This window comes from Sapajus apella, unplaced genomic scaffold, assembly GCF_009761245.1.
Source record: "Sapajus apella isolate SASKATOON/1434 unplaced genomic scaffold, GSC_monkey_1.0 scaffold100, whole genome shotgun sequence".
Taxonomy (NCBI): Eukaryota; Metazoa; Chordata; class Mammalia; order Primates; family Cebidae; genus Sapajus; species Sapajus apella.
The window spans coordinates 212,752-239,738 of NW_022437040.1; the positions used below are offsets into that span (position 1 = coordinate 212,752).

The 26,987-nt window shown below is 36.6% G+C and overlaps 1 protein-coding gene across 1 annotated transcript in view; it reads left to right on the plus strand.

The window, feature by feature from the left end:
* Positions 1-26,987, plus strand: part of USP6NL (USP6 N-terminal like) — a 166,036-nt gene that overhangs the window by 6,494 nt on the left and 132,555 nt on the right. The window contains exon 2 of the mRNA XM_032258135.1: positions 7,403-7,489. Within this exon, the coding sequence (XP_032114026.1) occupies positions 7,486-7,489 (4 nt within the window). The 5' untranslated portion in view covers positions 7,403-7,485. The remainder of the gene's footprint in view (positions 1-7,402; positions 7,490-26,987) is intronic.

Here is a 26,987-nt window from a genome sequence, read left to right on the forward strand (position 1 = left end):
AAGCCCTAGGTGTCTTGCTTTCTATTTCAGATTCCCATCTTCTCTTTGGACAGTGGCTGGTAATTTCTCATTGTCTTGTTAGCTGTATAATATCCTCCCTCCTTTATAAAAATTAAGATATATACATGTAATAATGTACACTAATCTTAAATGTATACTCTGAAGAATTTTTATAAATGTAATTAACTGTGTAATCACTCACATAACATACAGTAGTCCTCCTTATCTGCAATTTCACTTTCCTTGGTTTCAGTTACTGCAATATAATAGGAGAAGATACTTTGAGAGACAGAGAGACCACCTTTTATTACAGTGTATTATTATAATTTTTTTATTAGTTATTATTTATGTTAGGTCTGATTTTGAAGCAGTACACTAAATTTTTCAAGCAGAATTTTAGAATACATTTTCAAACTAGCGCTAAGACTCTGTTGCTGTAATTGCTGAATATAGATTTCTGGAATTTTTTTAGAAATTGTTTTTTGCAAATACCAAGTTACAGTCCTTATCAATATATAATGTTTTGATCCAGTGTTTTCTTATCAGTTTGAATTCTGAGCTCATTGACCAGATTTGCTTGGGAAACATTTCTTCTGACTATTACAAAAATTTTTTTCCTCCAAAGTTGATGATTTGCTTTCATTGAGGCTTGCCAAAAAAATGCCATCCTAATTCTCCCCTGAAACTGAGGGTTACCTCTGACGACTTCACTGTCAGCAGTCACTTTGACTTTCTTTTAAGTGACAGTTGAATCTACCCATTAAAAAATACATATAACCAACATTTTAGACCAGCTTGGTTTAGCTGGTTTACCATAATGATTTAGGTTGATCTTACTTATACCTCTAAGGAAATTAGAATCTGAGTTACCCATTGAATTAAAATTAGTTTTAAGATAATAAATCATACAGTGCTAGAAAGAGAACTTAAAACTTGTGTTTCAGTTTTCTTATTTTATGAGACCAAAAATGGATCAGTACTAACATGTGTGAACCAAATAAGATTTTTAGTTTACCAGTGCACTCTTTTATAATTATTCCACAACAACTCTGAGTGGTAAGTAGGCTGAAAATTTTAACTCTCATTTTACACACAAAGAAACTGAGGGTCAGGGAAGTCAAGTGACTTGGTCTGAATTCCTTGAGCTCCTTAATGGCAGAGTTTTAACACATTTGCACTGAGGACTTCCTTTGTGTTGAGTGATTTCCCTGCAAGGCTTACAGTCCACCATCTTCTTGCTGAATTCCAATTTTATTGCCGTCCTACAGGAATTTTCCTTTCTTCCCCTGTGTGTGTTTATACCTCTTGGTCCATAAGTTTTCCCATTTTCACTCAGCACAGGGCCTTTGAATGAGCTGTAACCTTGACTCTCATTCTAGCTGCCCTTAGCGCTTTTATTCTGACTATGTTCTGTTAGCCGCAGATAGCTGGAACCAAGCTTGGCTTGATTAATTTATCCCAAGGCCCTTGAGCAGTTTTTGCATATTGTGGAGCTGAATTAGTATCTATTAAATGATTAGATGAATACATTCTTATATTTACAATCCAGTTGGATATAGAATTTTTGAAGATGGGGCCTGGAATTATTTACTCTTTATATTCTTCCTGGTGTCTGCTATAGTGCTTATTGTTACAGTTGGCAGTCTGGAATTTTTAACTGACTTTTAAAATGATGTCAGACTGCTGAAAACCAGATATATTGTATCCTTCATTTAACTTTTATCTGTAGAGCACAGGTATTTTGTGCAGTTCTGATATGATGTGTCAAGCGCATTATGCACATATACCATGTAAACAAATTATAGTTCACTTTTGAAAGGCCCTGACTCTCCATCTGGTACAAGTAAGGAAGACTTGGAATGGATGTTTGTTTTCCTAAATACCTGAAAGTTGTCATGTTGACCAGTAGTATAAAGCTACTAGAATTTGCTAAGTCTGTCTGGAAACCTACCTGTGGAAGGGGAAACTTGACCTCATTCTTATCTCATGCCTCATTAACATACAAGTGTAAAGAAACCGATGAAACCAAATGATTGCTCATTTTGTTCTTAGGCCCATCTCATTCTTTGATCTTATTAGCAGGAAGTACTTTGTTGATTTAGTGAATAGGATAAACAAACCTCCTTTCTCTCCAGCAATGAGAAAATTTGCTTTACTTTTGTGCTGAGAAAATACTTAAAGCTGTAGGAATTTGACATTGTGTTTCACGGGGTTGCAGCAAGAGCATTCTTTAGGGAAAGCGTAAGAACTGTGAAAGTACAGTGTTGAGACTTTGTTAGTGAATAATGACTTTAATATTAACTGAAGCAATTTCTAATGAGAACATATTGCAGGTTCAGTATCTCTTACCTGACATGCTTGGGACCTGAAGTGTTTCAGATCATAGATTTTTTTCAGATTTTGGAATATTTGCATTATACCAGTTGAACATCCCAAAAATGAAATCCAGAATGCTCTAATGAGCATTTCTTTTGAGTGTCATGTCAGTGCTCAAAACGTTTCTGATTTCAGAATGTTTAGGTTTGGGTTACTCAACAAGCGCCTGGGAATCTGCCCTGACTTATGTTTGAACAAATGAACTGTGAATCTGAATGAAGAAAGGAGGGTACTAGAATTACTATACTGTAAATTCCATGATGGTAGAGACTTTGTTTTGTTCTTGGCAGTGTCTGCAGTGCCTAATACACTGGCTGGCTCATAATAGCTGCTCAGTAAATTTTTATTGAATGAATAGTGTGATTATATATTATACATTATATATTTATTGTAATATATATTATATATTATACATAATAAATCCTTACTATTATCTATATTATTATCTGTGTGTTTTAAATTTTAAAAAGAATGTTAAACATTTAAGTATTGGGTTATAGTCCTTTGAGGAAATAAATGTGGCTTGGTTGAGGCATCATTTCTGATACATTTTTCTGTCTTGACTTGGTGAGAAAGTTGCATATTGCAAGATATTCATTCATTCATTGTCATTAAATTTCTTTGAGACATTTTAAATGAATACATGAGAGTCTGTTACATGTGAATTATTTAGTCAATCCCTTGTTATTTGGGCACTTAAATTTATATATATGTGTGTGTGTGTGTGTGTGTGTATATATATTGCTATTTCAAATAATACATCAATGAAGGACTCTTGTTTCTTTTTATTTTTCCTTCTCTTTTTTTATGGGGTAGTACAGCTTACTAAATAGCAACTTAGAGAAACAGAATCTAGGAATTTCTGTGAAAAAGGAGCTGGGATTATACAATTGTGAATGTGAGATCAGAAGCTTCAGTGGTCAGACAGCTGAGATAAGACAGCACAAATGATACAACTCTTTGGTTAGCCAGCTGCTTCTCCATGTAATAATGTGTAATCATCAGTCTTCACATAAAAGCTATCTTGTAATTTGTGTTGGAATGGCTATCACTTGTATTTGTCTTTTAAGGAACAAATGAATGCATTTAGCTCCTTTATACATGTGGTTACATATATTAATGTTACTTTTATAATTTCCTGTCTGAATTTCATTGGAAAAGTTTTGGTTTTTCATATTAAAATACTGTAAAATATTATATTCATACAAAGTCTATGTGTAATATGTTACATAAAGACTGACATAATGATGTCCATCCTGTCCTCTCCTCAGCTTAAGGAGTAGAACATTCCCAATACCCTCCTGGATCACCTCTCTCTACCCCCATCCTACCACTGGCTTTTGGAAGTCATTGGCATCACTGTGGGCTCTGGCATTCCTTTGCTTTTCTTTATAGTACATTACATATGTGTATATTCCTTAACAACTTATTTTTAATTTTACATATTTTGGACCATTATATAAATGGTATTTTAATGTGTGTGTGTATACATGTGTACAGTATATATAATGCATATATCAGTAATACTTGTGATATTTGTTGGTGTGCATACCCATAGTTCATCCATTTTGCTACTTCATAATACTTGATTGTATAAACATGATATCGTTACCCTTTTGTTGATGGAAGTTTCAGGTTTTTTGCTATTATGTATAGCATTGCTATGAACTTTTTTCAGGCACACACGAAAGACTTTATATAGCCACATGTCTCTCTTTTGGTTAGTGTTTGCCTGATAAACTTTTACTTTTTGGGGTAGAGTCTTGCTCTGTCTTCCAGGCTGGAGTGCAGTGGTGCAATCTTGGCTCACTGCAACCTCGACCTCCTAGGTTCAAGAGATTCTCCTGCTTCAGCCTCCCTAGTAGCTGGGATTACAGGTGTGCGCCACCATGCCCGGCTAATTTTTATATATATATATTTTTTTTTTGGGATGGAGTTTCGCTCTTGTTACCCAGGCTGGAGTGCAATGGTGTGATCTCGGCTCACCGCAACCTCCGCCTCCTGGGTTCAGGCAATTCTCCTGCCTCAGCCTCCTGAGTAGCTGGGATTACAGGCACGTGCCACCATGCCCAGCTAATTTTTTGTATTTTTAGTAGAGACGGGGTTTCACCGTGTTGACCAGGATGGTCTCGATCTCTTGACCTCGTGATCCACCCGCCTCGGCCTCCCAAAGTGCTGGGATTATAGGCGTGAGCTACCACGCCCAGTCTAATAAACATTTTTAATGCTTTTATTCCAGCCTTTCTGTGTTCTGGTGATTTAGGTATGTTTCTTACGAAATATAGCTAGACTTTTAAAATACAGCCTTTTTAACTTGAGCAATTTTAAATTTATATTTAAAATTACTACCTTGACTGTATTAGTCATCTTTGGCTGTGATAATGCTATGTAACCACTGTAGACTTTCAGTGCACACAACAACAAACATTTCTTTTTAGCTCACAGGTCTTCTCCCTTTGCTGAGTTTGGCTGGTTTTGACTGTAAGCTGCGGGTTGGCATCAGTTACATGCCAGGTATTTATTCATCGTGGGCCAGCACTACCTGGCTGCATGTAGGAGTGCAAGGAAAGGCAGGCTGCCTCAGTGCTCCTCAAACTTCCGGTTAGAACCTTTCCAGCAAGTCATCTGGCCGTGTCCCTAAACTCAGAGTACCTGGAAAATAAGATGAAGAGCCAATTTTTTTGCAGAAATACCCCACTATAATTTGATGTGAAATTGTGGGTTTAAGACAGATTATTTTTCCCTGTTGGATGGTGTGGAAAACAGAAAGTCAGTTCTTTCACCTCCGTGTATTTTGTACAAAGGTAGCATTTAGGGAAGGAGAAAGGGAGTCTGAATATTTTATCCTGTGTGCTGCTGAACCGCCTTGTTGCACATAAGAATTGGTAGACTCCTTACTTTGAAAGTAGGTAGGAGGATCTATGTTTTAAAACTGATTAGTATAAATAAAGAACCTTGAACATGTGACTTCAGTTATGTCATTTATGAATGTTTCTAAGAACTCCTCCATGACATTAATTCCAAAACATACATTAAACTTTATAGTTTTGTAAACTGTAAAACTTGAGTATGTTTATTACCTCAGATGGTAAGATTATAGGTCTAGTGTTTATCAGTTTTATTATACTGGTGTTTTTGAGGTTACTATTTTTGGTGCTGAGAAAACTCTTGATGTCTTAAGAACTGAAATCTTGAATATGTTTTTTTTTTTTTTTTTTGGCTCCTTTTGGTTATAGGCAGAAGCCAGGGTGCTACTTAGCACAGGGTGCTTTAATGTTACTATTTAGGAGTCTTAAATTTAAGATTAAAACATTTTAGGTAAACATAAGGAGAAAAGTCCCAGGTCAAAGAGATTAGATTCTGCAATTATAAATTTAAGTGGACTCCTGGGTCATCTGTGAACGTTTAATCCTGCTTCACTTGTAACAAGGGACTGTCTTTCCTTGTCAGTGGTCAGCATGCTCCAGGTCCACATGTCCTACCTCAGAGTTTCCTAGGTGGGAAAACAAATCTAAGTGGAGTCAATTGAGCACCATCAAGAAAGTGTATTTCTTATGAGAAATTTTCATGTTGTATTCTGAAACTAACATGTGGGTTATATGCTTTAGATTTTCCATACAACTTCTCATTTCCTTTGGGATAATTGGGTTATTTGGAAATGGAAATCATTTTAGAAGAAGGCATGTGGGACTGGGGTCAGGTATTACGTGGCAGCACTGTGATTCTATGCCACTGTTAATTACACTGTGCAGACCATGTTGTGCATATAAATGCTGATACAGTCTGTTTTCATTCTGCAAATGAAATACTTCTACATGTATATTACATGACACAAGTACAGTGTATAGATGTGACAAACAGTATTTTTTCAAAAAGTATTTTCCTAACTTTGATTCTAAAGCAGAGATCCCTAGTATTACTATACTGTTTTCTTAATTGATTTAGAAAATAACTGTCACCTACTGTGATTGGAAGAAGTAGCTTATTTGTTTATGAAGGAAGCTACATGTGAGGTAGCACAAATGTACATTTTGTATTGAGTCTGATCTTATCTGTGGAATTTTGTATGTTATATTTAGGTAGGCATTTGTGCATCCATGGCTGTGTTTAAATATAGCATTAATATGTATGCTTATATTAATATTTTAGAAATATAGTAATTAACAGAGGAAGATTTATAATGTAAATCTTAGCAAGGGGTTAAATTTGTATTAATACTAACACAAGTTGATGTTTTATGGTACACTCAAGTGGAAAGGAACAAGTATGAAATTTGATATGTAGTGTTAAGTATATTTTAAAAATACTTAGAGAAAGTGGCTTGATGACCGGGCGCGGTGGCTCACGTCTGTAATCCTAGCACTTTGGGAGGCTGAGGTGGGTGGATCACCTGAGGTCAGGAGTTCAAGTTCAAGAAAGTGGCTTGAATGGAAATATGTCTTAAATGATTGGGTAGATGTAGGGGTAGGGGTAATGTGTTATGAGAGAAGTTTCCTTTCTTGTTACTCTTTTTTTTTTTCCTAAACAATGAACCCATATTACTTTTATAATGAAGAAAATATTTTCATTACTAGAGAAAGCCTATAACAATAACTTTTCTGATCTTTATTTGATGGCTTATATTAATCATTTATGTGCAGTCAAAATATACTCAGCAGGTGTGGTGTGGGCTATATTTATCCTAGATGAAGTGCTTTCTTCCTATGAGTTACTTAGCAGGGAATGGGGAAGAAAAAGTTTTTAGTGTTGAAGACAAAGGACACCTATTAATAAGTTTCTTTGTGGTGATTACTTAATACATATCATTTACATTTGAAGTGACTTATTTCAAAAAAGGAAAATATGAATTAAAGAGGTTGTTCTAAAGATTGATTAATAATCTTCTATGTTTAGTAGATGATGACGAGTTCTTTTGGAAATAGTAGAACATTTTTGAAACAAAATGATTTTATTTTCTTTTCAAAAACTTTATTTTAAATACTGACCTATAGAAAATATGATTTCTTTCTCTTTGTTTCCTGACTAGGACATGTATTCCTCTGAGAAACCTTGGACAGCAGATTTTGAATTAATATCTGATTGGGACAACATTCAGAGCCATTTCCAGTCATGAGTAAGTGCGCTGCATCCCTTCCTTCAGCTATCTCAGGAGTATTTACAATATTGTACTTAGAAAAATAAAAACATATTACCAGATAAATTGGGATTATGTCTCCTAGTCATAGATTGAATAATCTGGTTCCACCCAGTACTCTGCACTTGTCTATATTAAGACAAAGAGATAATTTCTGATGTTTGATTTATTCTAAAAAGTTTCATGTGATGAGGAAATCTGGGTCATTAGCTCCTTGGCTGATTTAGTTCTGTTATCTAAGATTTTCTATTGACTTGCCGTTGGAAAATGGTTCTTTAGAAATATGAATAGGGAACATTGCAGTTGATCATAATTAGTAGAGGTTTTATTGTGTGAAATTTAATCATTGAGTAGCATGGGTTATATTGTATTTAAGGGGGGAAAAAAAAACCCTAACAATTTGTTAATGTCTCTGATAGAACAAAGAACCAAGGCTATCCTGGACTTAACCACATTTGATCATTTTATCTTCTTAGTTGTAAGGGAATAGTATATATAATATTTTTTGTGTATTCCTATACATTTCTGCTTGTGAACAAGAGCACTGGATTTTACTTTTTTGTGTTAACTGTTTCCTTTTAAAGGGTGAGAAAAGAATTGAGATTTTACTCTCACTGGGATTGTATGGAGGTTTGATGTACAAATTTTCTGATTATGAATTCTTTGGGATGGAACGAGCATTTCCTTATTTGAAGATAATGTTAGAGTTTAAATGTTTGTATTGATTATATTTACCTTAATATGAAATAGGGCAGCTTTTCTCATCATTAGTTCAAATAATTAGGCAGTTGACAGTGAAAATGAGGCTGCTATTGTAAAATCTTGGAGTGCTTTCTATTAAGAAGAATATTGTAAGGAATGTTCTTTGATTTTTGACTTTTCTGTGGTATACTTTTTCGGTAGTGTACTTTGAAGAAACGAGGATAGTGGCTAGATGAGTTCAAATATAGATTAAGAAAGAAAGAGCTTTTGTTGTTTCATCTCCATCATGACATTTTGTGAGGATGTTTATCTAATGTAAAGTGCTAACTCCAGTGAAGATGGTACTTAGTTAACAAAAATTAAAAGAAATGGCAAGCATTTTAACTTAAAAATGCTTACATTTTTGGAAAGTAAAGTGAATCATCTTCTACTTTGCAATTTTTGGGTTCTTTTAGCATCACTGTTACAGATGCAAGTTTTTTTGAAGACAGGTAGCCTGCGCCTTTCATGTGATTGACAGTGTCTTGTATACTCCTTACCCCACACAAAAAAATCACAGTCCTTTGAGGATGAAGGCAGAGGGGAGGAATGGCTTGTCAAGCAACTAATAGTATTTGAACATAACATTGTCATCTTTAAATTACAATGTTTATGCAAGATTTTTTAACTGGTTCTTCTTTATATCCACTAATTCTTTTTCATTTCTTCTTGAAGCACTTGGTTTGTTCTGTTATCCTTTTATCTCTTTGTGGATCTTTTACATGCTTATTTTAGTCTTTTTCAGATCATTTGATAATTTTAAAATTTTGTCTTCAGTGAATGTATGTTGTAATTGTTGATGTTTTCATCATGTTCTGTAATTTGCAGGCACATTCTTATGGAAGTTTTTTTGCTCCTATGTCTCTTCCTGACTTTTTGTGATTTTTGTTTTTTCCCTGCTGGTCTAGCAGATTTGCAGTTGTCTCTGCCTGACTTTGGAGTTCTCAGATCAGAATCAGGTCTGTGTTAGTGGGTCAGAGCCCTGGTGACGTTGGGGACATCACAGATTCAGTCACTGAGTCAGCTGGCATTAGGTCAGCAACTTCCTGTAAGCCTCAGCATAGTTAAAAGAAGCCTTTTCAATCTAGTTTCACAATTAAGGAAGAGTGCCACCCCAGTCTCTGGCTTTGGGCACAGGGCCTGCCTCTTGACCCTGATTCCTAGGGAAAACTTCTCTTACAATTACCCCGCAGGACGGAACTTCCTGTCTCTTTGTCTTGCTCTGGGCCTCGAGTCCAGACGACCTTGTGCCTTCAGTGTGCTTCACACTTTAAGTTCCTACTAGATTTCTGAGTGAAGTTAGGGGCACAGCTATGCCATTTTAGTGACTTGTGCGTCTGTTTCATCTGTATTTCTCTGTGTTTGTGTGAAGAAGGGGAAGCTACAGAGAAAGGAAATGCCATTGGGGATTTAACGTCTTACTTCCCACTTCAGATTCTTTTTAAAAAATCAGCTTCTGAGTAGTCTGCTAGTTCCTAGAGCCACTATCTGTCACCCACACAGCACTCCACTTGGGAGGTGAGCCCTGTGCACCGCTTCCCCATAGCACTCTGCCTGCATTCCAGGCTGGTAGAGCAGTGTGAGAAAGGCATGGTATTTGACTCCACATAGGCGTTACTAGGGAATTGAACATTCTAGAGTCTAAGAGATAGGAAGGGGGATTGTAAAGGTGGAGGAGACGAAATCGGGGTCCAGGTCATTTACATTCTAGGAAGTTTGGACTTGATCCTTTAGGGCTTAAGGAGCTATTAAAGGATGTCAGTTAGGGAAGCAACTTAATGAGATTTCATTCTGGAAAAAATTACTCTGACAAGCAGATATTTTGTTAGATGGCAATTAGAAAGATTGGTTTCACAGACAGTATTCACCCTTTCCTGCCTTGTTCTTAATTTTCATTTCTTTCCAAGCTCCCTTTGAATCATACTGTGAGTTACCTTTCTTTTTCTTGCCAATTTGATGATTTTCTCTAGCAAAACAGATTGTTCTTGAGTTGACCCATACCAAAGGTTAGGGAGTATTAGAGAAATCTATCTTGTGCTGCAGTTTCTAGGGGGTTGTAAGTCTTCCAAAAAGTTGTGACCAAGTGTGTCAGAGTTCTTTTTTTTTTTTTTTTTAAATTATGGATGCATGGTACAGGCTAAAAAATAGCAATACATGTCATTGAAGTTTAGGTAGAATTTCCAAACTTAGATTTGGGTGGGAATGATGGGTTAACTTTTTTTCCCCCAATATTTTTCTAGAGATTAAAAGAAAGATTGGATATTTGTATGTCTGGATGAATTCATCTATGCAGTGTTTCCTAGTCCTTTCCTTGTTACCAAACGCTAGAACATGGTCGTAGTTGCACATCATGTGGGATAAACTGGTGAAGCCGTTTAGGGTTTAGAGGCACCCAACATCTCAGCCCAGGCAGCCAGGCATGCCTAGCTGCTGTGGCATGCTCTTGGTACAGTAGTTGGAATGCCCCATCTGGAAGCTTTATGATGTTTTTCAGCTTTTATTCTGGTGGATATATAGGCTATCAAATTCTGAGGCTGAACATCTATTTTGTGGAAAATGTACTATATGATGCTATCATGATGTGTGTTTCATTGTGGATTGTTAACTTTATTACAATCCACAAAAAGCCTTTTGATTTTTAGTACATAATTGTTCTTGCTCTGTTTAAAAATTTTTAATGTTCAATATTTTATTTCATTTTCTTCTGGAAAGTTTTACTTTGTAAGAGTTTTTCTCTTCTGGCTGGATAATCCAGGAATTATAATCTACTACATTAGAGTGTTTGATTCTGCCCTTTGTTCTGAATAATGAAATGAGTTTTTTGAGATAATTTTTCGATATGAAATATTTCTCATTCACCTGAGGAAGAGTAATGGCAGTGAGTAATTTGGGTGGTAGTGTACTTGTGGTTTTCTAATAGAATAGGAGTAAAAATCTTCATTCACTGGAGCAGGGGGCTAAGAGTTCATGCTGAAGTGAAGAACAATTTGTTTTAACATTTGTTAGAGCAGATAATGTTACAAATAATTGTGAATACATTACTAAATCTCTCAGTGGTAGTAGAACGATTCTTCTGAGTTTTATAACAGAAGACTTCCCATAGTACTGGCTAAAACTTCTCTCTAGGACAGTAGCTTATCTAGATCGATACACTGTTTTGTGGAATAGCTTGCATGCGGCAGAAGTTGGGTAGAAATTAAAAGAAGATTTAAGTTGAATTGTATTTGAAATACCAGCATGTCTGTTATTTAATGGAATCTTAAAAGAAATCCCCTTACAAAGTCTAACAGGTATCCTTTTGTTATATTAAGACTCATTTAGTTTGATAAATTTAGATTTGGGAATATAAAGTTGTAAATGTTAGTTATTCTTAAAATGAACATATAATCAGTGATTCTTAATGGAGGAGAGGAATTTGGAAATGTATGGAGACTTTGTGGCTGACAGTTACTGGGGGACCTCATGGCATTTAGTGTACAGGGACCACCCATCAGACCTGTGGCAGCCTTCAGCTGTAGTTAGGTGGTGAAGAATGTCAGCAGAAATTGGTTCTCAGAAAATTTATGTGATTAATTTCTTAGTTTAGTCTACTTCATTGCTATTTATACTATTTAAAGTGGAATATACTGTGCTTTTAGCTAATTTATCTTCTTTTGACCACCTCCTGTAGAAAATTGAGTAATTCTGAGGCCAAGCTTGGTAGTTCATGACTGTAATCCCAGCACTTTGGGAGGCTGAGGTGGGCAGATCACCTGAGGTCGTGAGTTTGAGACCAGCCTGGCCAACATGGTAAAACCCTGTCTCTACTAAAAATACTAAAAAATTAGCTGGGCATGGTGGCAGGCACCTGTAATTTCAGCTACTCGGGAGGCTGAGGCAGGAGAACTGCTTGAACCAGGGAGGTGGAGGTTGCAGTGAGCTGAGATTGAACCATTGCTCTCTAGCCTGGGCGACAGAGTGCGACTGTCTCAAAAAAAATAAAAAGAGTAATTCTTTGTTTGATACTATGGGAAATTAAATACGAATTTAATGTAGTCTTTCTTATAGAGTATATTTAATATTTTCAGTTAAAAATTTTTTTGGGAGATGGTTTACATTTTTTTCTTGTATATTTTCTTTTGATATCTTTTCAAACTTAAAACAAGAAAATTTGTAAAAATGGTACCCCAAATTCCCATATATCTTTTGGTGAGATTTATCAGTTATTTACATTTTGTCCATTTGATTCTCCCTTTCCCTTTGTGTCTCTCACACACATCTCTATCTATAAAAGAAATCAAAATGTTTAAAGAAAACATTTTCTGTGAAAGTCTGTTTTCCTTTTATTAAGTGATTTAATTTTTAGCATAAATGTAAATTACTATAGTAGTATAAGCTTAGGAAAGCTCCTAAATTATTTTTACTAGTTAAATCTTAAAATTTCAAATTATATATTTACTATTATATTTTTATTCTTCAAAAGCTATATTTATTTAGTTATCTAGCTTTTATAGACCTGTCATTAAATGTTTTTAGATCTACAGCGTATTACATAACATAAATTTTATATGTAAATCAACTTTAATTAAATGTTTTTAGTATAGCACAAACCAGTGTGCTCCAAATGACTTCTTTTAATAGTTTAAAGATACTCTGTGCTTTAGAGAACTATTTGGAATTCCATTCTGAAAGCACTAAGTTTTCCAGTGACAGGTGTCTTTATGTTCCTAGAGTCCCCGACACTTGAGTTGGAACCCTGGCTCTGCTGCTAGTAGCCATGTTATGTATTGCAAGTGGCTTGACTTCTTTCACCCTCTCCCCACACCTCCTTTACTCATTCGTAAATGTAGGTACCAGATAGATCATCTGGAAGCCTTCTTCTGAGGTTTAATGTTAAGTCACTGAGAAATTTTTATTTCCAATTTTGCTTTGTAGGAGCATGTCTATTGGATAAAACAAGGAATGCCTGTATTATTAGTTACAAAACATGCTAAAGAGAAACGCAGTTTTCAGGGTTTGGGGGCCTACTGTGTTGCTTTGAGTTGGATTTTCTGAGGCACCATCATTTCAAATGCAGATGTGTGTTCTCTGCTTCCTTCTGCTTGTTCTCCTGGCAACCAGAGTTCAGAGGGCAATATATGTTTCAAATTAATGCTCTTATTCATCTTGTTATCTCTTTCATTAATTTTAGAAAATAGAGTTTGATTTTTACAATTTTCTTCTGGAATCTGTATTATTAGAACTGATGTACTAGTTGGGAAAAAAATCTATATCTCTTTTACATTAACTTCTCCAAAACTGGATTTCTTCTTCTTCTTTTTTTTTTTTTTATTATTTCTTTTTTTTTAAATAGATCATGATAGACCAGAACAAAACTGGATTTCTATATGAAAATATGTGTATGATTTTTAATATATTTATGAAAAGACATAGTGGAAAGCATAGCTTAGTGATATTTGTTATATTGTCTGAATAAAATTCCACATAATTAACATCCGGTTTTTACAATAGTAGCTGGACAGCTATATATTCTCATTTTTTGCATTAAACACAAATAGACATCTTCTACTAAGGGAATTTGAGGCAATCATTGTATGTGATGGGTGGCATTGTATAGAAATCTCATTTCCTGGAGTGTGAAATTGATACGAAACTTTCAAGCCTCTGTCTCTCTTCCCCAAAATTGATCTAAAATAGTATTTTGGTATGACTTTTTTTTTTTTTTTTTTTTAGACAGATGAGGTGACTGTGAAAGTAATTCTTTTCAGCTTCTCTTTAAAGCTATAGGTTAGAAAGGTCAGAAATAGAGCAGAAATAGAGTGAAAATGTCTTCCCAGTTCCTCCCCTTATCCCAGTCTCCCACTCCTATTTTTAAGCACTGAGCCATAAATTAATTCTTTTTTAAAACTGAAATGCTGTGTATGTTTGTATCATGAATGTGGCCCAGAAGTTAGGAGGTCAAGTGAAAATGAAAACTTCTTCTACGGGTTATTCTTATTCATGTTCAGAGATAGTGGCCATTGTGCAGGCAGTTGGTAGTAGAGTGCTGCCTTTTCCCTCTGAATTCAGAAACTGACTTCCCCTGCCATTGTTTTCGTACCCTGGAGAGGCACCGGGTTGATTTTGCTCTCACACATTGGTAGCATTCAGGTGTTAAACTTTAAACAATAAAATATAAAAAGATTATAGTCAGACTAATAGATATTCATTAACATTTATATTGTGGGACATTTGGAGTCACCATGTCTTTTTAAAAATACAGTTGCCTGTTTTAGATGTTAGAAGAATGGAATAGAAATGGAATTTATAGGATGCATTGGTAAAGGTTTGGACACTGTACAGTAAAGCACTATGTTTGACCTTGTTAACCTTGTTATGTTTTAGTAGTTGCAAGGTAAGGGAGAGTATATTTGCTTGATTATGACTTAAGAGAAATTTGTAAAAGGTAACATGTTTGTATGTATTAAGTTTGTATGTAAATTATAATAGTCTTATGTGTTTTCCTTTGGTAACAATTTTATATTATTGTCTTTCTATGATATGTAGATGTAGGTGATGTGTGAAGTGTTCTGGAGTAGAAGAGGAGGAACCAGCTATTGCCAGTGTTGGAAGAGCATTGCAGACTGTTTACTTTTGACAATTATGTTACAACAGAGTTTGAATTTAATTTTCAAAGCTGCTTAAATATGTTGTTTTAACTAACAGAAATTTACATGCTCAGTGGTTAATTCAGTCCACTTTAATATGACTACTGGGATGTATTTTGTTGGCATACTTTATTATGAAAAATGTTTCTGGTGATAGAAGTGACCTAGAAGCTATATAAAGCAGGCTTGTCTTACTGTTGAGGGGAAATCTTGACTGCTGTTAGAGTCTCTCCTCTGGATAAGGAAAGGTGCCTCTCCATTGCCATTATCTTATACAGGTTTCCATACAGGGGTCAATAAGGCCATTTTGATTTTTAAAAAATCAATCTTAGTGAGACCTTACTTTGTACTTATAGGTGTATTATATTACGTCTATACATGGAGGACTTTGCACAGAACAGGAGAAAAACTCTAATTCTACTGAGTATCCAAACTGACTTTGTTAAAAGGAATTTGATTCTCACATGATTCCTTAGTAGTATCTCTGTGCTTAAAAACAAAAACTACTTAAAAATGTTTGATTTGTATTATAAAGATGGAATCATTACTCTTTTCCCCTACAATGTGATGTAAAAATTGTTAGACACCAGAAATTTTATTCTTAGTGAAAAGATACGCTTTTCTAGCTCAGTGCTGAACTACATTCTGATGGAAAATAACGATGTCTGGATCTATGAAGTTTTCCTCCGTTATTTTTTTCTTTCATTAGTGTGTATCTCTTCTCAGCAGATGAAATTCTTACATCTACTCCTTGCCAGCCAGCCCAGCTTTATTGTTTCAGTAGGATCAATTCTTTAGTTTAAAATATTATTTCTGAAAGTGTATTTAAAAAATAAGTATCACTGATTTAGTTTTGAACAATTTGAGAATAGGTTGCATGTATCCTGCTCCTTTTTCCATTTGTACCTCAGTATGTAGTTCTGAAAAACAATGCCATTCTCTTGCATAACCAAGTAAAATGATCACATAGATAAATTAGACTTATCTCATATATGATCCTTAGTCCATTGTTGACAGTTTCCCCAATGATGTGCTTTACAGTGTTTTGCTCCTCCATTGCAGGATTCAGCTGAGCGTTACTCCCACGTTGCCTTTAGTCATCCAGTCTCTTTAATCTCCTCTAATCTGGAATAGTTCCTCAGATTTTCTGTATCTTTTGTGATATTGATGTTTCTGAAGACAACAGACCAGTTGTTTTATAGACTCTTTCTCACATGATGGATGATGGAGGGTTCCTATAATGTTACCTGACCTAACAGGTGTGACTGGTTAGGGGACATTCTGTCAGGAAGCCTGCCTTGAAGAGAAAGGAAGACTGCTTGGTGATTTCTAGACTTCCTTCACATTTAGCTGTTGAGTAGAAAAATTCCCCATTTCTACTTCAACTGAAATAGTATTCAAATGTCTTACATAAGTATAGGATTTATTGTTCTGCTTTACTGGTTTCTATTTTACTTTTATTACAAAGGCTTGAGAAAAAAATGATAATGAAATATTTTCCAGAATATGAGATGGCCTTGAAATGCGAAAATCTTTGGCTTTTATCAAGAGATCCTTTTTTTTTTTTTTTTTTTGAGACGGAGTTTCGCTCTTGTTACCCAGGCTGGAGTGCAATGGCACGATCTCGGCTCACCGCAACCTCCGCCTCCTGGGTTCAGGCAGTTCTCCTGCCTCAGCCTCCTGAGTAGCTGGGATTACAGGCACGCACCACCATGCCCAGCTAAGTTTTTGTCCTTTTTAGCAGAATTCCTGTTTTGAATTATCTTGATAAAATCTCAAGATGCTACTAAACAAATGCTATGAAGGTATAAAGTATAGCAGTATTGAATTTAATTGTTTTATAACAATAAAACAGCTATAGCTATTCATATATAAATTGAGACTGCTTCACTAAAGATTAGCTGTTCTCATAACCTGGTGCCTCTTTGGATAAATTTTTGTTAGCCAAAAATAGAATAAATGAACATTTCAAGACTGATTCTCATTAGGCTGTAGAGATTTATGGGTCATATTAGATTTTAATATGAAATGTCAGGATACTTATCATCTTATAGTTATGACTGTTAAAAGTTTAATAATTGCAAGGTATAGTGAAAGCTGGAAGAGTAACTTGGAATATTACAAAGGATAGGAAACTCAAATTCAAAGTTAGACAACTTTGAGACATATGATACTAAAAATTTTTAAAAATATTTTAAGGGTTATGGTGTTTGAATCTTTGATTTTATAAGGAAGAGAATTATTTTGAATAAATAATAATTATGTTTTAATTTTAGTATAATCGGATACTTACTGAGTCTCTACATATGTGCTGCTTCTGTGGTGGTCTCTGATGATACAGCCAAGAACAAGGCAGACATGGCTCTTGGCCTGGAGAGTATAGAACTGGTAGGAAGCACAGACATTCCACAAGAGTACAGTCTTACTAATACAAAATGACACATTTAGAGAGTTCTTGCCCCTGCAGGAGCAAGGGAATCTGTCTTCACAGAGAGGTTGGGAGGACCCCTTTAAGGAAATCTTCCAGCTGAGACCTAGTGAAGAGTAAGAGGAGAGTGTTCTAAACAGAGAGCTATGTATGTGAAGACCCAACACTGAGAGATTGAGACTGAGATTAAGAAATTAGGGAAAGTTTGGTATTTGGAGAATCGGTGAGTTAGAGGACATTGTAAGTTTGGTTTAGGTAAACAGTCCCCTCTTGCCTCTATTTATACTTTTATCTAATTTCATTTAAACTAATCTATTTTATTCATTTTCCACAACCCCCTTTTCTTGTTAATCACCACAACATTAAAATAAATATATTTTTTAAATGGGGGAAAAAGATTACTGGTAACCTCACAGAAGCCAATTACATTTCTGCCTATGAACTTCTAGTATTGTTTAGATATTATATATTTTTATGTAATTATATTCATAGTATAGATGCAATTTTATATTTTGATTTCTAACATTGAATTCTATTTAAAACAGATTTTGGTAATTGTTTTCATGGTTAGAATTCACAATTATATCCCTTAAAGATAATGATGCCTTGCAACTTATTTAACCATTTTCTTTCTTTCTTTTTTTTTTTTTTTTTGCTTGAGACGGAGTCTTGCTCTGTTGCCCAGGCTGGAGTGCAATGGTGTGATCTTGGCTTAAGCAACCTCTACCTCCCAGGTTTAAGTGATTGTCCTGTCTCAGCCTCCTGAGTAGCTGGGATTAGGCACGTGCCACTATGCCCGGCCATGTTTTATATTTTTAGGAGAGACAGTGTTTCACCTTGTTGGCCAGGCTGGTCTTGAACTCCTGACCTTGTGATCCACCCACCTCAGCTTCCCAGAGTGCTGGGATTACAGGCATGAGCCACCACACCTGGCCCCACTATTTCCTTTTTTTTTTTTTTTTGGTCATTTAAGATGGTTCAGTTTAAAAAAAAATTATTTACAGAATGAGTATCACTGATGAATTTGCCCTTTTTTCATTAGCATTAATTTCATAGGTTAGATGTATAATGTTGAACTTTTTATGCCTAATTCATTTGCCTTTCTGAAAAAGATTGCACCTATTTACAATTACTCTGGTAATTATATATAAGGATATTAGCTTCACCATGACTAGCCTAGTAGGATAAAAATGACATTACATAGTTGCTATCCATTATATTATTTGATTTCTAGACAGGATAACTTAAAAAAATTATGGTAAAGGGCTGGGTGTGGTGGCTCATGCCTGTAATCCCAGCACTTTGGGAGGCCGCGGCGGACTGATCAGGTCAGCAGTTCGAGACCAGCCTGGCCAACATGGTGAAACCCTGTCTCTACTAAAAGTACAAAAATTAGCCAGGTGTGGTGGTGGGTGCCTGTAGTCCCAGCTACTTGGGAAGCTGAGGCAGGAGAATTGCTTGAAACCAGAAGGCAGAGGTTGCAGTGAGCTGAGATCACGCCACCGCATTCCAGCCTGGGCGAAAGAGCAAAACTCCATCTGAAAAGCCAAAATTGTAGTAAATACACATCACATACCATTTACTATCTTAGCCATTTTTGAGTATGTAGTTCAGTAGTGTTAAGTACATTCATGTTATTGTACAACCTTAATCTCCTCACCTCTTATCATTTTGAAAAACTGGGGGCTCTGTATCCATGAAACATTTACTGTCTATTTCTTCCTCTTCCCAGCCTCTGACTACTCTAGGTACCTCATGTTAGTAGAATCATTTGGTATGTTATTTTTGTAACTGGCTTATTTAACTTAGCTTAATGTCTTTAAGGTCTATCCATGTTGTAGCATGTGTTAGAATCTCCTTACTTTGCCGGGCACGGTGGCTCACGCCTGTAATCCCAGCACTTTGGGAGGCCGAGGCGGGTGGATCACGAGGTCAAGAGATCGAGATCATCCTGGTCAACATGGTGAAACCCCGTCTCTACTAAAACTACAAAAAATTAGCTGGGCATGGTGGCGCGTGCCTGTAATCCCAGCTACTCAGGAGGCTGAGGCAGGAGAATTGCCTGAACCCAGGAGGCGGAGGTTGCAGTGAGCCGAGATCGCGCCATTGCACTCCAGCGTGGGTAAAAAGAATCTCCTTACTTTTTTTTATAATTTTTTTTTTTTTTTTGAGACGAGTCTTGCTCTGTCACCAGGCTAGAGTGCAGTAGTGCGACCTTGGCTCACTGCAACCTCCATCTCTGAGGTTCAAGAGATTCCCCTGCCTTAGCTTCCCGAGTAGCTAGGATTACAGGTGTGTGCCACCACACCTGGCTAACTTTTTGTGTATTTTTAGTAGACACGGGGCTTCACCATGTTGGCCAGGAGGATCTCTATCTCCTGACCTCGTCATCTGCCTGCCGCAGCCTCTCAAAGTGCTGATTACAGGTGTGAGCCGCCGCGACGGGCCCCAGAATCTCTTTCCTTTTTAAGGCTGAATATTCCCTTGTATGTATAGACCACATTTTGTTTATCCATTCTTCTGTCAGTGGTCACTTGGGTTGTTGCTGTCTTTTGTCTATTGTGAATTATGCTGCTATGAACATGGGTGTAAACTACGTCTTTGGAACCCTGCTTTCAGTTCTTCTGGGTCTAAACCAAGAAGTGGAATTGCTGGATCATATGGTAATTCTTTTTTTTAATTTTGGAAGGAAATGCCATACTGTTTTCCATAGCGGTTGCACCAGGTTACATTGCACAAGGATTCCATTTTCTCCACATCTTCCTAGCCCTTATTATTTTCTGTTTTGTTGATAGTAGCCATCCTACTGAGGTGACATTTCCTGGTTAGACAAGATAGTGTTTTCATGGACTCACTGTTTACATTTTCTCTCTTGCATCATATCATTCCAAAAACAATCTTTTCTTCCAAAATGATTTTGAAAAATCACAGATTTTAACTTTGGATGCCCCTTTTGCCCCTTCCAAAAATTTAGTAGGAAGCAGTATAGCTTTTATATATTTATTGGAGTTTCATAAGGTTTTTTGTTGGTTTCTTTGTTTTTTGAGACAGGGTCTTTTCTCCGTCATCCAAGCTAGAGTACAGTGGCATGATCTCAGCTTGCTACATCCTCTGTCTCCCTGGCTCAAGCGATTCTCCCACCTCAGCCTCTCATCTAGCTGGGACCACAGGTGTGCTCCACCATGCCTGGCCACTTTTTGTATTTTTTATGGTTTTATTTTGAGACATGGATTATTTTTTGATGGTCAGAGGAGAGATAATGCATAGGATACTGAAAAGGCAGAAGTGGTAAAAGGTTTCAGAAAGGGAGGAACAGTGGAGAATAATAAGTACCAAAGATGAGTTTTGCCTAAGGTGCTATTCTGTCAAGGACACTGTTGTCAGTCTTCCATCACTGTTGTAATTAATGTGTTATGGTGATTACAGACTTCATACTGGGGGAAATGCTGCAAAAATCTCTTTGAATGTTAGAGGGACATCTGTGTTTATATACCCAAGTGCTTTTGTGAATTTTATGGAAATACGTTTGTCTTTGTATTTACATGTTTTATGTGTACATGCACATGTGAACCTTTTATCTTAAATGTGATGTTAAATTGAATTAAACTTTATTCCAAGGCTATACACTCAGAGCTAAATGCTTTTTTTTTTTTGGAGACAGAATCTTGCTCTGTTACCCAGGCTGGAGTGCAGTGGCGTGGTCTTGGCTCACTGCAGTTGCTTCTGGGCTTAAGCAGTGATCCTCCCACCTCAGCCTCCTGAGTATCTGGGACTACAGGTACACGCCACCACATCCAGCTAGTTTTGTGCTAAACGCCGTTTTTTTTTTTAAGACAGAGTCTCACCGTGTCGCCCAGGCTGGAGTGCCGTGGCTCAATCTCAGCTTACTGCAACCTCTTGACTCCTGGGTTCAAGTGATTCTCTTGCCTCAAACTCCCAACTAGCTGGGACTACAGGTGGCTGCCACCACACCTGGCTAATTTTTGTATTTTTAGTAGAGACAGGGTTTTACTATGTTATCCAGGCTGAACTCCTGACCTTGTGATTTGCCTGCCTCAGCCTCCCAAACTGTTGGGATTACAGGCATAAGCCACTGTGCCCAGCCAATAAATGCCTTTTACTATGTGTTTTTTTAATGAGAATGATTTTTTTTTTTGAGATAGTGTCTTGCTCTGTCACCCAGGCTGGAGTGCAATGGTGCGATCTCTGCTCACTGCAACCTCTGCCTCTTGGGTTCCAGCGATTCTCCCTGCCTCAGCCTCCTGAGTAGCTGGGATTACAGGCACCTGCCACCACACTGGCTAATTTTTGTATTTTTAGTAGAGACAGTGTTTTGCTGTGTTGGACAGGCTGGTCTTAAACTCCTGACCTCAGGTGATCTGTCCATCTCAGCCTCCCAAAGTGCTGGGATTACAGGCATGAGCCACTGTGGCCGTCCAGTAATGAATTTTTTAAAACTAATAATGTTATTTGATAGTTTTGTTGGAATCTAGAGTAGGTCCAGATTGGTTGAATGCTCTGTTTTCTTGAATTTTTGATTTCAAAATGAAATAATATTTAAATTTCATTATTATGACTAAAAAATCTCTTTCCTTCTTTATTTGTGTGTCCATTTGCATGTTCTACACAAAGATAGGCTTCCTTAAAAAATTCAAAATGTAATACGGAAATGAAAGTATGTTCAGTTATAGTGTATTGTGTATTGCCTTTAATTCACACTGTTTTTCCACTTAATGGCACAACTCTCCGTCATCATCTACTACTTGCAAGAGCCATCTCAATTATAATTTAATAATTAATTTTGTAATTATTTAATGCCAGATTGTCTTTGTAGAATGGAAGGAGGTTGATTAATCCTGTAAAACAGAAATTGGCATCGTACCTCTTACGTACTAGGTACATACGAAATCTTGTATGAATGAACCTGATTTTATTGCCTTTAAAATACGTTTTCTCATTGTGAAGATAAAGTAGAATAATATATTTTTATTTCCCATGTTTGTGAAGCTTTATACATGTTTATGATAGTGTCCACTGAGCTACAGAGTTGATGAGAAGTTTCTTGACTGCTCTATATGAGCAAAATGAATTGTCATCTGATAAAATATTTTTAAAGACTTTTTCAAAGAATTGCTAACTTAATTCTATTAATGCAAACACTTCTGTTCATAAACAGTTACTATCATATAATCTGCTTTGAGATTATGTGAGAGAAGGATAATGTTGTCATCCACAAACACATTCTGTGGCTCTTTCCACATGTGACAGTTTCAAGTTTTCAACGAATTTTTATTTTTTGTAATAATGTGCTATATTTTATATTGTAGAAGTTTGTAGAGGTTGATTTTCTACATTCTAGAATGAAGTGACTATATTTTTCTGCCTTTAAAACTTAAGTAGAAGCCGGACGAGGTGTACTTAAAACTTAAGTACAAGCCCACACCTATAATCCCAGCACTTTGGGAGACCAAAATGGATGGATCACCTGAGGGCTGGAGCTTGAGACCAGCCTGCCCAGCATGGCAAAACCCCGTCTCTACTAAAAATACAAAAAATTATCCAGGCGTGGTATTGGGCACCTGTAATCCCAGCTACTTGGGAGGCTGACGCAGGAGAATCACTTGAACCTGGGAGGTGGAAGTTGCAGTGAGCTGAGATGGCACCACCGAACTCCAGCCTGGGTGACAAGAGGAAAACTCCATTAAAAAAAAAAAGGGCTGGGTGCAGTGGTTCATGCCTGTAATCCCAGCACTTTGGGAGGTTGAGGTTGGTGGATCACAAGGTCAGGAGTTCGAGGCTAGCCTGACCAAAATGGTGAAACCCCAGCTCTGCTAAAAATAAAAAATGAGCTGGGTGTGGTGGCATGTGCCTATAATCCCAGCTACTCAGGAGGCTGAGACAGGAGAATCGCTTGAACCTGGGAGACGCAGCTTGCAGTGTGCTGAGATCCAGCTGCTGTACTCCAGCCTGGGTGACAGAGCAAAAGTCTATCTGAAAAAAAAAAGAAAAAAATTAGGCATGATAGCAGGTGCCTGTAATCCCAGCTACTGGGGAAGCTGAGGCAGGTTGAATCGCTTGAACCTGGGAAGCGGAGGTTGCAATCAGCCGAGATTGAGCCACTGCACTTCAGCCTGGGTGACAAGAGAGAGACTCCATCTCAAAAAAATAGAAACAACCAAAAACAAAAGAAAAAAAAACCAAAAAAACTTAAGTAGAATGACAAAGAAATGAAGTCTATTAATTGATTTCCTAACCCGAAAAAGAAAGAAGGGTTAGAAATGGTGTATAGTTTAAAATCCTACAGTCTTTTTATATTTTCAGGCCAGTGGACATCTTGAATATTTACAGATTGTGTTTGTCACAGTAAAATAATTTCTCACATTTTTTTTCATCTCATTTATCTACATGTTCTGAAAAGGATGACAGTAGTTCAATTCTGAAATGTATTTCCAGGAAAGCCAAAAAAGTTTTCTGAAAAGTGGGTTAAAAAAAGCTGAATCATTGCCAAGAATGAAAAGATGCTGGGTTGTTATTCATATGATCAAAAGAGTTTGTAGGCTTAGAGTGCAGTGCAAATATTCTTGTCTGTGTTTATTGCATAAAAATGATGTTGATGACACATATGAAAGTGTGAAAACACATTAGTTCCAAAAGAAAATGCATAATAGTACCTCATTTCTTTGAAATCAGTAACCAAAAAGTTCACGGTAAGTCTAAAAGATTGTTGGTAGTGCTTATTTCTGTAGGTGGGACCTGAGAGACACTTTTATTTTCTTTTGGCTTAGTTTTAGATTCTTACTTTTCTATAGTGAACATAAATTATTATTGTAAAAACTATTAAAGATGTGTATTAACAAAAAGAAGAAAATAGAGACCTATTAGTTTCTATTGTAATTCCTTAAGATTCTAGGGTGTTGGTTTGAATTACTTATAACATTATTTCCTGTGAATAGTAGTATAATTTTCCTTTAGAATTATACCAATTCTCCTGTCCTTTTATATTTGGGGCCAAACAAGTTTTTGATATTTTTATTTTGTGTGCCTCCTCCACCCAGCCACCCACCCATCCACCATCCATCCATCCATCCATCTATGATCTATTCATTCATCATTTATCCATTCATCCTTCCATTCATCCATTCATGTGACAAGAGTGAAATTATAAAATTTCATACCTTTCATGTTTACATAATCATATATAGTTAGCTTTTTCTATGACATTCTTCTAGAATGGTGGTTCTTAACCATGGTTGAAGATTAGGATCATTTAGGGAAGCTTTTAAACTTTGTGATGCCCAGGCTGCTCCCTCGGACAATGAAGTCAGAGTCCCTGTGGATGGGTTCAGGCATCAGTACTCCTTGAAACTCTCCAGGTGATTTCACCATAGATTGAGAACCACTTGTCTAGAGTATAATTTTTTTTGAATGACATCTAGTGTTTCATGGTGTACACTTACTGAGACTTTATTAAGTTCTTGTTGTCAGACATTTCAATTATTTCCTTTTTTTTTTTGCAGTTATAAACAATACACATTGCAAATATCCTTGTAACTAAATTTGTGTGCATGACTATATTTGTTAATGTAAAGTTACTGTCATAATTTTACTGTTCGGATAGTATGCAAAACCTTAAGGCTTTTGATTCTCTTTACAAAAATGGAGATCATGATTTTGATTTGTCTGATAGCAAATTTTTAGAAATTCTATTGTTTATTGATATACCCAAACCTTTATAAAATAACAATGAGCCTAAAGCTATAATAAAGCTTCAAATGTTACTCAGGGCAGGGTTACTATCCATGAGGGACATGGTCTGGGGCAGGGTTTGTCAACTCATCATTACTGACTTTTGGGTCTAGATAATTCTTGTGGAGGCTGTTCTGTAAATTGTAGGATGTTAAGTAGCATCTTTGGCTTCTGTGCGCTAGAGGCCATAGTACCCCCACCTCTTGTTGTGACAATCAAAAATGTCTCTAGACATTGCCTCCCTCCACCCCCCACTGGTAGTTTGTGGTCTGCAAACTACAGCCTGTGGGTCATATTTGGACACAAACTCATATGTGTATTGTCTGTGTATTATACAATAGCAGAGTCGAGTAGTTACAGCAATGACCATATGGTTCACAAAGTAGAAAACATTTACTGTCTAGCTTTTATGTAAAACATTTAGTCTATGTCCCCATGAGGGACATTGTCTGGGTCAGGAAAGTAACTTGTAAATAGCTGAAATTCATTGGGGTAATGTTCTGATAGATTTAGGTATGTATAGGGTGTTGTAGCTATGAGAAGAGAGGAATAGCTAATTAATGCCCTGAGAAGATTGGGAATATTTCTGTAAGGAGATGACAAAAATTAGATGTTGAAAGTCTGAGTAGACAAAATGGGGAAGTTCCCGTAGGCAGAGGGCATGGTATATACGAAGGCAATGCTGTATTCAGGGAATGGAGGAAAGTGTCACGTGCCTACTGCATATAATTGAAGTAATACTGGCAAGAAACTTCAGGAATCATGCCTGCAGTGATAGATGGGCACCAAATTATAAATGAGGCCACATTCTATGCTAAGGAATTTGGACTTATCTTTGTGCAAATGGAAAGCCATTAACGTTTTTAGACAGGGAGTGATTATCAATTTGTGGTTTGAAAGATTTTTCTATATGGTATTCTTATTTTACATCCCTCATTCTCTGTTGAAACCTGCCCTGTCAACTCAAAATTGGAGCGCTGCTTTGTCACTTAGCACATTCTTCTTGGTTATGAGCGTCTAAAGTTTCTAATTCCCAGTGCCTACCTAGCACATAGTAAATACTCAATGAATGCTTGTTGAATGAATGTAAACATTACTTATAGCATTTTCAATTTTTTCCCCCTGCCCCCATTGTTGTGTTGGTAAATGTTTAACAACCAGCCACTGGGTAGCGTGGGAGGGAGAAAACCGTGATTGTAGTGTTTGCTAATTTCTGTGGTATAAAAACACCCACCACAGCCAATTTTAAAACTTCAGGCTACCAGCAAGCTGGTACAAATGAGATGTAGCACATCACTGCATGTACCTAGCAAGTACCTAATAAAATGAGATAAACTGATACCTCGTGTTTTTAAGTCAAAATAGAAAGGTTTTTATTGTAAGTCTTAAATTGTGTAGTTACAAAGGATGATATTTTCATATATTGTAAGTATTGACATTTAAAAATAACATTCTCAAATCACTCTTCTAAGTCAGGAGTGGAAGGGAATTTCCCTAACCTGATAAAGAGTATCTATATCTGAATTATTTAAAAATTTTTAAAATAGCTTTAATTTTTTTTTGGTACAGGGCCTCAGTCTGTTGCCCAGGCTAGAGCTGGAGTGCAGTGGCACAGTCATAGCTCATTGCAGCCTCAGAGTCATGGGCTCAAGGGATCCTTCCACCTCAGCCTCTTGAGTAGCCTGATAAAGAGTATCTATTTTTTTTTTTTTTTTTTTTTTTTTTGGAGACGGAGTTTCGCTCTTGTTACCCAGGCTGGAGTGCAATGGCGCAATCTCGGCTCACCGCAACCTCCGCCTCCTGGGTTCAAGCAATTCTCCTGCCTCAGCCTCCTGAGCAGCTGGGACTACAGGCACACGCCACCATGCCCAGCTAATTTTTTGTAGTTTTAGTAGAGACGGGGTTTCACCATGTTGACCAGGATGGTCTCGATCTC